The sequence below is a fragment of the Jaculus jaculus genome, chromosome 1 (genome assembly GCF_020740685.1).
Source record: "Jaculus jaculus isolate mJacJac1 chromosome 1, mJacJac1.mat.Y.cur, whole genome shotgun sequence".
Lineage (NCBI taxonomy): Eukaryota > Metazoa > Chordata > Mammalia > Rodentia > Dipodidae > Jaculus > Jaculus jaculus.
In genome coordinates this window covers 125,288,002-125,299,614 of record NC_059102.1, presented here as the reverse complement: position 1 = coordinate 125,299,614, position 11,613 = coordinate 125,288,002, and the positions used below count along the sequence as shown (strand labels likewise).

The window sequence follows — 11,613 nt, the reverse complement described above, 5'->3', positions numbered from 1 at the left end:
GCAAGGCTTTTCACTCCCACCACTCGGCTTCGGTCTGAGTTATTGGTCCCAACTGATATCCTTCCCCTCACCCAGTTGCACCTAATGTAGTGTGTGGCACGTGGCTACGTACAGACCACGTAGAATAAGAGAGGAACGCTAGCGGCCATTCTTGCCTCTCTGCTCCTGCGGCCCTCCATCCTGGCTGGCCTGCGGCCCAGGAAAGCGCTTTCCACCCCCAGCAACCCCCTGGGAGATCTCGGCAGGCTGTCTGCCCTTGTCTCACAGCTCCCCTTTGTTAGGCCTTGCTCCCAAGGGTATCTTATCTGCCTAAACAGACTGTAATCGCTCAGGAGTCAGGGACCCCTTGTCTCCTGCCAACCTGAAGTAAACAGCCCTGTGCTAAGAGACTGGCAGCAATGCGAGGCCATGGCTCACCACACCCTACCATGGGTAGAACCACAGGGCCAGAAATCTCCCAGCTATAAGATCCCCAGACCCTAGTGCTCACCTCCGGTCCTAGTCAGCCTGCCCTTAACCTTTCTGCCCAGTTTGTAGCTGCTCTCTGTGGCCGATGTCTTCCCCCAACCTGTAAAGAAACTCCTTCTAGAAGTCATGGTGCCTCTTCCTTCCAACACCCTGTGCTCCTTGAGGAAAGTGTGTGGTCCTTGGTGTTCCTGGAGAGGAAGTGACTTGCCCAAGGTCACACAGGCAGAGCTGTCATTCTGGACACAAGACTCCCTGGCCAGCTAAAGTAGCTGACTGACCTAGTTTGGAAGCTTCCAGTGCAAAGGATGTGGGCCTGGTCCTCCTGACATCCCCAGCTGAGACGGAGAGAGAGGGAGCTAACACGCAACACACAGCTGGGGCACAGGTGTGTTTATTCCTGTACAAATCATTACAAAACCAGCCTCGGGGGGCTCTCACTGCCCCCCACACATCGCCCCAGTGTGCGAGGGCTCAGAGCTGGCCTCTACTGATCCCTCCCATTCCACAGCCTCCTGTTAGAAGCCCTTCCCTTGCAGGCTGAGGAAGGGCAGACAGTACACACCCCATCGAGCCCCAGCTTATTAAAGTGCCCGAGCAAGGGACAGAACCCAGGTGACCCAACCCCTGGCTCCCTACACCTATCCCACGCCCAGCACAGGGGAGACATCTCCTCCCCAAGCCCTCCACATCTCCAGTCTACTCCCGTGTGCCTGGGATCCCCCTTCCTCAGCCCCCAAAGACTCCTGGGTAGGGGAAGTCCCATACTGCTGGACAGTTCTGAAGAAAGGCCTGGTCTTTCAAGGTCCAGACTAATGGCAACTGGGCTGAGAAAACAGCTTAAGGTTTGTTTCCTTTCTGTCAAGGGTCCCCCAACCCTAGGGACATTTACCCAAAACTACCCTAAAATTTTCCAGAGGTGGGGAAGGGCACCTCAGTCCCCACTCAGGGAGATGAGTCCCCCAGCAAGGGATGGTGGCTGGGGGATCCATACTTAGGGGCCACGGGAGTGGTGTGGAAGGATCTCCTACTCCACACCAGAACCTGCCACGGACAGAGGGGTCCAGGAAGATGGAGGGGCTTGTCCAAGGTTACTCAGGAAGAAGCTGAGACCTGGACATGTGACTCTGGCCTCCTGGGCCTCTACACTCTGCAGCCCTGCCTCCTGACAGACAGCTCTGATCCCACACAATCTCTGATGCTGGGAATGAATGGACAATACCATGTCCTCAGCTCCTTGGGACAGGACCCCACTGTCCCTGATAAGGAGAGAATGATTATGAGGTTCATTCCTGGGGCTCTGAACCAAGGCCTCATGGGAAAGGACATGTCCTTAACCTCCAATTGACTCAGAAAGACCCCTATACCCTGATTGACTATGCGCAGACCCTGACTGGACAAGAAAAACCCAACACCTGAATAACCACACAGAATCTCAAATCCCTGATTGGTCAAGAGACATCCCCAGCCCTTTGGCAGGAGGACACACCCTCATCAAGGCCCTGATTGGACAGGAAGCATTCCAGCCAGCCTGCATTGGTCAGAAGACGGCCACGGTCAAGTGGTTTGGGCCCAGGGCCATTTTTCCCCCATTCAAGGTCACACCGACAAGGAGGCTAGGTCCAGGAAGGGTGGGAGAAGGTGATGCCATACAGTTGCGCCCACGAGGAGAAGACCCTCTTCTCGGTGATGAAGCGGTGGTGGTTGCCCTTGCGGCTGTGTTCATTCTGGATGTAGGTGACACACTCATCCGGCCCCTTGGGCTCATAGTAGTGGTAGGGCATGCGCTGGAGGCGGGGCCGCTGGCTGGTGACAGCAGATGGGAGACGTCAGGGTAGGGTGGGCACCTGGGAGACCCTTCGCTTTTCCACCCCTCACTTGCCATAGACCTTCAGTGGTGGGTATTCCTGCCCTTCCCTGGCCTGTTTCCTCTTCTATACACGGGTTCGTGGTGGATTAGGTTTGCAACCATCTAGCTTCTTTTTAAGGTGATGAAAACTTTTTCTTTTCCCAACAGGGCAGCTACAAGAATTCAACCTTGAGGCCCAACCTACCCCTTATAGTTTGAGACTTTAAGCCTCTCACCACACACCCACCTTAGTTTTTTCTCACTGAAGACATGAGGAGGGCTAGAGAGATAGCTCAGTGGTTAAGACATATGCCTGTGAAGCCTAAGGACCCTGGTTTGATTCTCCAGGTCCCACGTAAGCCAGATGCACATGGTGACACATGCATCTGGAGTTCGTTTGCAGAGGCTAGAGGCTCTGGCGCGCCCATTCTCACTCTCTTTCTCTCTCCCTCTGTCTTTAATAAAAAAATAATAAATAAATAAATAAATATATATATTTTTAAGTTTATTGGAAAAAAAAAAAAAGGAAAATGCCAGGTGTGGTGGTGCATGCCTTTAATCCCAGCACTCACGAGGCAGAGGTAGGAGGATCATCCTGAGTTCAAGGTCACCCTGAGAATACAGAGTGAATTCCAGGTCAGCCTAGACTAGAGTGAGACTCTACCTCAGAAAACATCAAAAAATAAGTAAATAAAGAAAGAAAAGAAAAGAAATGAGGAGAAGCCAGGTGTGGTGGTGCATGCCTTTAATCTCAGCACTCGGTAGGCAGGGGTAGGAGGATCGTTGTGGGTTTGAGGCCACCCTGAGACTACATAGTGAATGTCATGTCAGCCTAGGCTACAGTGAGACCCTACCTGGAAAAAACAAAGACAAAACAAGAAATGACGGCTGGGGGATAGTGGTGAAGGTACTTGCCTGCAAAGCCAAAGGACCCAGGTTCTATTCCCCAGGACCCACATAAGCCAGATGCTCAAGGTGGTGTATGAGTCTGGAGTTCGTCTGTAGCAGCTAGAGGCCCTGAGCACCTATTTTCTCTTTCTCCCCACCCACTGCCTCTTTCTCTCAAATAAATTTTTTTTTTTTTTTTTTTTTTTTTTTTTTAAGGTACGGTCTTGCTCTTGCCCAGGCTGACCTGGAATTCACTATGGAGTCTCAGGGTGGCCTTGAACTCATGGCAATCCTCCTACCTCTGCCTCCCAAGTGCTGGGATTAAAGGTGTGCACCACCACACCCAGCTTAAATAAAATATTTTTTAAAAATGAGAAAAAAGAAAGAAATGGGGAAAAACGACAGCACCTCTCCCTTAGCGCTGCTGTGAGTAGGAATCAAGGTGATAAGTGCAGCCATGCCTAGTAACCTGGCCACAGCACTCAGTAAAGCACAGCTGTCACCTGACAGGTTGTTTATACACTCACTACTATGAATAAACAAACCTACACAAAGCTTAAGGTGAAAGCCCCCAAGAATCCATTTCTGCAGACCATGAGAGGCCTTTGAAGCAACTCCAGCCCAGCTCACCAGGTCCCCGAGCTCTGCAGCTAGCAACTAGGCATTGTCCCCGGAGGGCACTGGCCAGGAGGGCTCACCTGCAGTAGTCAGGAGGGACCATGCCATAGACGTGAACGTGATCACACAACTCCACCGCAATCACCATGGTAAACCAGCCAGTGCTCAACCACGAATGAGATTTGGCCCTGGAGGCAGAAAAGGGTCACAACAGGAGTGGGGGGCAGGCAGGGAGAAAAGGTCAACCCACACAGAGCTTCCCAGGAACTCTTCCCACCACTCATGAAGGCCATGCTGGGCTGACCATAGCACTACCAGCCATGTGTGGGTGGCTTAATAAGGACTTTACATATGGCTAAGTGGTGCTGTGATACACACTGGAGTTCATGGGTAGTATGAAAAGCACAATGTAGAATATGTCTGTGACAGTGTATTACTATTATTATTCATTTTGAGAGAGAGGAAGGGGCGGGAAGAGAGAAAGAGAGAGAATGGGTGCGCCAGGGCCTTCAGCTGCTGCAAACGAATTCCAGATGAGTGCCCTCTCTTGTGCGCAAGTGTGACACTGCGCTTGCATCACTGCGCATCCGGCTCCATGGGACCTGGAGTCCTTAGGCTCTGCAGAGAAGTGCCTTAACTGCGAAGCCATCTTTCCAGCCCTGTGATAGTTTTTTCAATTTTTTTTTTCTTTCAAGATGTGGGTTCATGCTAGTCCAGGCTGATCTGGAATTAACTCTGCAGTCTCAGGGTGGCCTAGAACTCATGGCGATCCTCCTATCTCTGCCTCTCAAGTGCTGGTATTAAAAGCGTGAGCCACCATGCCCGGCTAGTTTTTAAAAAAAAAAATATATATATATATATATATATATATATATATATATATATATATATATATATATTTTTTTTTTTTTTTTTTTTTTTTTTTGGTTTTTCGAGGTAGGGTATCACTCTGGCTCAGGCTGACCTGGAATTCACTATGTAGTCTCAGGGTGGCCTCGAACTCTTGGCAATCCTCCTACCTCTGCCTCCCAAGTGCTGGGATTAAAGGCGTGCGCCACCACGCCCGGCTTAAAAATATTTTTTATTGCACCCATTCTCTATCTCTCTCAAATAAATAATCGTATTAAAAAAAATTTAAACAGTGGGGTTCTTTTGGTTGTTTTTAAAATATTTTATTTATTTATTTACTAGAGAGAGAGAAAGAGCCAGAGAGCAAGAGAATGGGTGTGCCAGGGTGTGGCCTCCAGCCACTGCAAACAAACTGAGGTTGCATGAGCCCCCTTGTGCATCTGGCTTACATGGGTCCTGGAGAGTCGAAACCAGATCCTTTGGCTTTGCAGGCAAACGCCTTAACTGCTAAGCCATCTCTCCAGCCCCATTGGTTTTTGAGGTAGGGTCTTGCTCTAGCCGAGGCTGACCTGGAATTCACTAGGCAGTCTCAGGGTGGCCTCAAACTCAGGGCAATCCTTCTACCTCTGCCTCCCAAGGGCTGGGATTAAAGATGTGCACTGCCACTCCCAGCCAAAAGAAAGTTTTAAAGGGGGACTGGAGATGGTTCAGTGGTTACCAAGCCTGACAGCCCAGATTCAATTCCCCAGCACCCACGTAAAGCCTGATGCACAAAGTGACATGCATCTGGAATCATTTGCAATGGGAAGAGGCCCTAGTGTGCCCACCCCCCCCATTTTCTCTGTCCCTGCATTAAGTAAAGTAAAAATACTTATGTTTAGAAGACAGACATTGTGGCACACACCTTTAATCCCAGCCGTTGGGAGGCAGAGGATTGCTATGAGTTCGAGGCCACCCTGAGACTACATAGTGAATTTCAGGTAAGCCTGAGCTAGAGTAAGACCCTACCTTGAAAAACCAAAAATAAATAAATAAATAAATAACCAACACCACCACCAAAAAGTAGGGCTGGAGAGATGGATTAGCGGTTAAGGTGCTTGCCTGCAAAGCCTAAGGACCCATGTTGGATTCTCTAGATCCCACGTAAGCCAGATGCACAAAGGTGAGGCAAACACAAGGATGCCCATGCCCACTAGGTGGCAGAAGCATCTGGAGTTCAATTATGGTGGCTGAGGCCCTGGTGTGCCAATTCTCTCTTTCTGCCTCACTTTCTCTAAAAGAAAAAAACTCAATAAATATTTTTTTAAAACTATAAATAAATAAATAAATAAAAATTTTAAGGCTGGGTGTGGTGGCACACACCCTTAGTCTCAGCACTTGGGAGGCAGAGTTAGGAGGATCACTGTAAGTTTGAGGCTAGCCTGGGCTAGAGTGAGACCCTACCTCAAAAAAAAGAAAAAAAAAAAAACAGGGCTGGAGGAATGGCTTAGCAGTTATGGTATTTGCCTGCAAATCTAAAGGATCTTGGTTCAATTCTCCAGGACTCACGTAAGCACAAGGGGGCACAAGCATCGGAGTTCGTTTGCAGTGGCTGGAGGCCCTGGTGTGCCCATTCTCTCTCTCAAATAAACAAATAATAAATTTACAAAAAAATTAAGTTTTAAAGTTTTAAAAAACACACCTCTATCAAGTCTGACAAAGAAAAGATGATATAGGGCTGGAGAGATGGCTTAGCGGTTAAGTGCTTGCCTGTGAAGCCTAAGGATCCCGGTTCGAGGCTCGGTTCCCCAGGTCCCACATTAGCCAGATGCACAAGGGGCGCATGCATCTGGAGTTCGTTTGCAGAGGCTGGAAGCCCTGGAGCGCCCATTCTCTCTCTCTCCCTCTATCTGTCTTTCTCTCTGTGTGTCTGTCTCTCTCAAATAAATAAATTTAAAAAAAAAATTAAAAAAAAAAAAAAAGAAAAGATGATATAAATTACCAAACTCAGGAATAAAAGAGAAGTGACCACATATCCCCATAGACATTAAAATGGTAAGAAAATTCCACAAACTACATATGCAATTTTTCTTTTTTGTTTGTTTTTCGAGGTAGGGTCTCACTCTAACTCAGGCTGTCCTGGAAATCACTATGTAGTCTCAGGGTGGCCTTGAACTCACAGCAATCCTACCTCTGTCTCCTGAGTGCTGGAATTAAAGGCATGCGTCACCACACCCGGCTTTTAAAGAATTCCAGATACATGTGCCCCCTCGGGCTTCTGGTTTACATGGGTCCTGGTGAATCGAACCATGGTCCTTAGGTTTCACAGGCAAATGCCTTAACTGCAAACCATTTCCCCAGTCCCATATAAATTTGACAAGATAGATAAAATGGCCAACTGCTTAAAACCCGTAAGTTACCCAAGATGAAACAGTCACTTGATTATCTTTCTTCCCCGCCACCCACAAGGTAGGGTCTCACTCTAGCCCAGGCTGACCTGGAATTCACTATGTAGTTTCAGGGTGCCCTTGAGGCCTTGAACTCATAGCAGTCCTTTAATCCCAGCACCTGGGAGGCAGAGGTGGAGGACTGCAGTGAGTTCTAGGCCACCCTGAGACTACATAGTGAATTCCAGGTCAGCCTGGGCTACAGCAAGACCCTACCTGGAAAAAACAAACAAAAAAAACCTTCTGAGAAATAACTGTCTAGACTAGGTTATCAATTCTACACAATATCTTCCACAGAATTAAAGAAGGTCAATTTTCAAGGTATTTTCTGAGGCCAGCATGACCTCAATACAAAACTTGGCAAACAACAACCATCACATAACAAAAACATACCAGGTTGAAAGAACTCTAGCCAGTATAATAAAGCAAAAAAAAAAAAAAAAAAAAAAAAAAAAAACTGAAGCATATATTAGAAGTAAAAAAAAAATCTGGGGCTGGAGAGATGGCTTAGCGGTTAAGCGCTTGCCTGTGAAGCCTAAGGACCCTGGTTCAAGGCTCGGTTCCCCAGGTCCCATGTTAGCCAGATGCACAAGGGGGCACACGCGACTGGAGTTCGTTTGCAGAGGCTGGAAGCCCTGGCACACCCATTCTCTCTCTTTCCCTCTATCTGTCTTTCTCTCTTTGTCTGTCGCTCTCAAATTAAAAAAAAATTCTGAATATCTTTATTTGTATATACCATGATTATCTGCATAGAGCAATCTCAAGAGCCTATAGAAATCTCCTAGAAACAGACTTAGAAGATGGATCACCAGTTAAAGGTGCTTTTTCTTTTTTCCTTTTTTTTTTTTTTTGTTTTTTGTTTTTTGTGTTTTGTTTTTTGAGGTAGTCTCATTCTAGCCCAGGCTGACCAGGCTGGAATTCACTATGTAGTCTCATGGTGCATATTCAATTTCTCAGTGAAGGAGGATAGGAGAAAGCTTGCTCTTTTCAGGCAGTTTTTGTTAGAAATTGAGGCCCAGAGAGAACCAGGAGATCCTACCCCACATGCTATCTCGCCCTGACATAAGAACTTAACTCTTCTTAAAAACATTTTTTTAGAACTGGAGAGATGGCTTAGTGGTTAAGTGCTTGCCTGTGAAGCCTAACGACCCCGGTTCAAGGCTCGATTCCCCAGGACCCACGTTAGCCAGATGCACAAGGGGGCGCACGCATCTGGAGTTCGTTTGCAGTGGCTGGAGGCCCTGGCGCGCCCATTCTCTCTCTCTCTCTCTATTGACCTCATTCTCTCTCTGTCTGTCCCTCTCACATAAATAAATAAAACATAAAAAATTTTTTTTAATTTTTTTAAATTAATTTATGTATTCGAGACAGAAAGGCAGATAGAGAGAATGGGCCTCCAAACCCTGCAAATGAACTTCAGATACATGTGCTACCTTGTGCATCTGGCTTATATGAGTACTGGAGAATTGAACCTGGCTCCTCTTGGGCTTCACAGGCAAGCACCTTAACTGCTAAGCCATCTCTCCAGCCCAAAGAACTGAACTCCTGGCAGAAATGAACTCGTGTTTGATAGAGACTGATCTACAGTAGCCCCTGCTGCCCACAGTCTAGCATGCTAAGTAGACAGATAGCCTAGGTGGGCTGGCTCTGGGATCCATCCTCCAAATCTAAAACCCAATCCAGTCCCTTGCCCCTGTCACTAACGCTACTCCACCCTGCCCAGCTCAACTCCGCTCAGTTCTTCTTCAGCTCTGTTCTGCCTCTTTGCTTCACCACATGGACACAAATGAGTCCGGCTTCCCCCTGGGGGAGCATCAAAGTGTTTCTTGGTCCGAGGGAACTTTTCTGCTTGTCTCTGCTTTATACTTTGGGGTAACTTCTCACTTTGATTATATGCATGATTTTCCTCTAGTCTCTAATCTACCATTTGTGTATTTTCCTTATAGCCCAGATCTACCATGTGGGTATTTTCACTAACTCTACGTCTGCTACCTGTGAAATTTCTTTAAACTCAGGGTAACTATGAGTGTAACTCTCTTCATTACTCATTTCTCCTCTGAATCTCTTACTCTCTGCTTTGATATCTACCCTCTCATTTTTTCCTTGAGCCTCACCATTTGCCCTCTTAACTTCTCTAAAAACACATGGCAGATGCCATGTGGGTTCCTCCTCTCCCTATAACAAGCTCCTAGATTACACTTTCCACACATTTGCAGCTCTATTCCACTTTTTCCCCAAGAACCTCAATGTCTCTTAAATGAACCTTATAAACTATGCAGTATTTCCTTAGGAGACCCACATAAAATCAGATATACAAAGTTGTGGTTGCATGTGCCTACAGTTAGTTTGCAACAGTGAGAGAGGCCCTGGCAAACCCATGCTCACTCTGCTCTCTCTCTGTTAAATAAATAAATAAAAATAATTTAGGGCTGGATAGATGGCTTAGCAGTTCAGACATTTTGCCTGCAAAGCCAAAGGATCCCGGTTCAACTCTCCAGGACCCACATAAGCCAGATGCACAAGGGGTTCATGCGTCTGGAGTTCATTTGTAGTGGCTGGATGCCCTGGCATGCCCATTCTCTCTCTCCCTCTTTCTCTCTCTCAAAAAAATAAACAAAATATATTTAAGAAATAATTTTTTAGCCGGGTGTGGTGGCGCACGCCTTTAATCCCAGCACTCGGGAGGCAGAAGTAGGAGGATCACCATGAGTTCAAGGCCACCCTGAGACTACATAGTGAATTCCAGGTCAGCCTGAGCCAGAGTGAGACCCTACCTCGAAAAACAAAAAAAAAAAAAAAAAGAAATAATTGTTTAAAATCTCGGGGGGGGGGGCTTAGGAGATGGCTTAATGGTTAAAGCACTTGCCTGTGAGGCCTAGGGACCCATGTTTGATTCCCTAGTACCCACATAAGCCAGATGCAAAAGGTGGCTCATGCATCTGGCCTCGTTTACAGTGGCTAAAGGCCCTGCCACACTTATTCTCTATCTGTCTGATGTCCTGAGTTTGATTCCCCAGTAACCACATAACCCCCGATGCACAAAGTGGGGCATGCATCTGCAGCTTGTTTTCAGTGACAAAAGGCCCTGGCATGCCCATTCTCTCTTTGCCTTTGTCTCTGTCTTTCCTTGTAAATAAATAAAGAGCCAGGCGTGGTGGCGCATGCCTTTAATCCCAGCACTCGGGAGGCAGAGGTAGGAGGATCGCCGAGAGTTCGAGGCCACCCTGAGACTACATAGTGAATTCCAGACTACATAGTGAATTCCAGGTCAGCCTGAGCCAGAGTGAGACCCTACCTCGAAAAACCAAAATAAATAAATAAATAAATAAAGAGACATTAAAAGAAAAAAGAGGGCTGGAGAGATGGCTTAGTGATTAAGCGCTTGCCTGTGAAGCCGAAGGACCCTGGTTCGAGGCTTGGTTCCTCAGGACCCACATTAACCAGATGCACAAGGGGGTACACACATCTAGAGTTTGTTTGCAGTGGATGAAGGCCCTGGTGCACCCATTTTCTCTCTATATATATATCTGCCTCTTTCTCTCTCTGTCACTCTCAAATAAATAAATAAAAAATGAACAAAATAATTTAAAAAATAAAGAATAAGGGCTGGAGAAATGGCTTAGCAGATAAAGTGCTTGTTTGGGAAACCAAAGGACCCAGGTTCCATTTCCCAGTGATCACATAAAGCCAGATGCAAAAAGTGATACATGCATCTGGAGTTTGTTTGCAATGGCTACAGGCCCTGGCATGCCCAGTTTCTCTTCTCTCTGTTTCTTTCTCTTTCTCTAAAATAAATAAATAAACGAAAATTTAAAAAAAAATTTTTTTGGTTTTTAAAGGTAGTGTGTCGCTCTAGCTCAGGCTGACCTGGAATCCACTATGTAGTCTCAGGGTGGCCTTGAACTCAGCAATCCTCCTACCTCTGCCCCCCAAGTGCTGGGATTACAGGCATGCACCATCACACTTAGCTTAAAATATTTTTTTTTTCTTTAAAAGAATAATAAATGCTGGGCATGGTGGTGCATGCCTTTAATCTCAGAGGTAGGAGAATCACCTGAGTTTGAGGCCACCCTGAGACTACATAGTGAATTCCAGGTCAGCTTGAGCTAGAGTGAGACCTTACTAGGGGAAAAAAAAATCTCCAGGGGGCTGGGAAGATGATTTAGTGGTTAAAGTACTTGTCTGCAAAGCCTAAGTATCCATGTTTAATTCCCCAGTATCCATATAAAGCCAGATGCACAAGGCAGTGCATGCATCTGGAGCTTGTTTGCGGTGGCCGGAGGCCCTGGCGTGCTCATTAAATAAAAAAAAAGAGTCTCCTAAAATGGACACATTAGTGGTGCATGCCTTTAATCCCAGCACTTAACAGGCAAGCACCTTCACTAAGCCATTTCTCCAGCCCTATATTTTGGTTTTTTGAGACAGAGTTTTCACTTCAGCCCAGGCTGATCTGGAATTCACTATGTAGTCTGAGGGTGGCCTTGAACTCACAGTGATCCTCCTGTCCTCTGCCTCCTG

At 46.8% G+C, this 11,613-nt stretch overlaps 1 protein-coding gene across 4 annotated transcripts in view; it reads right to left on the bottom strand.

Moving 5' to 3' along the window:
- Positions 1-843: 843 nt before the first annotated feature.
- St6galnac6 (ST6 N-acetylgalactosaminide alpha-2,6-sialyltransferase 6) overlaps positions 844-11,613 on the bottom strand; it is a 28,487-nt gene continuing 17,717 nt past the window's right edge. For all 4 annotated transcript variants that reach the window (XM_045150009.1, XM_004671630.2, XM_004671629.2 and 1 more), the window contains 2 exons: positions 3,901-4,008; positions 844-2,271 (listed from right to left, as the gene is read on the bottom strand). In XM_045150009.1, coding sequence (XP_045005944.1) covers positions 2,082-2,271; positions 3,901-4,008 — 298 coding nt within the window. In that variant the 3' untranslated portion in view covers positions 844-2,081. The remainder of the gene's footprint in view (positions 2,272-3,900; positions 4,009-11,613) is intronic.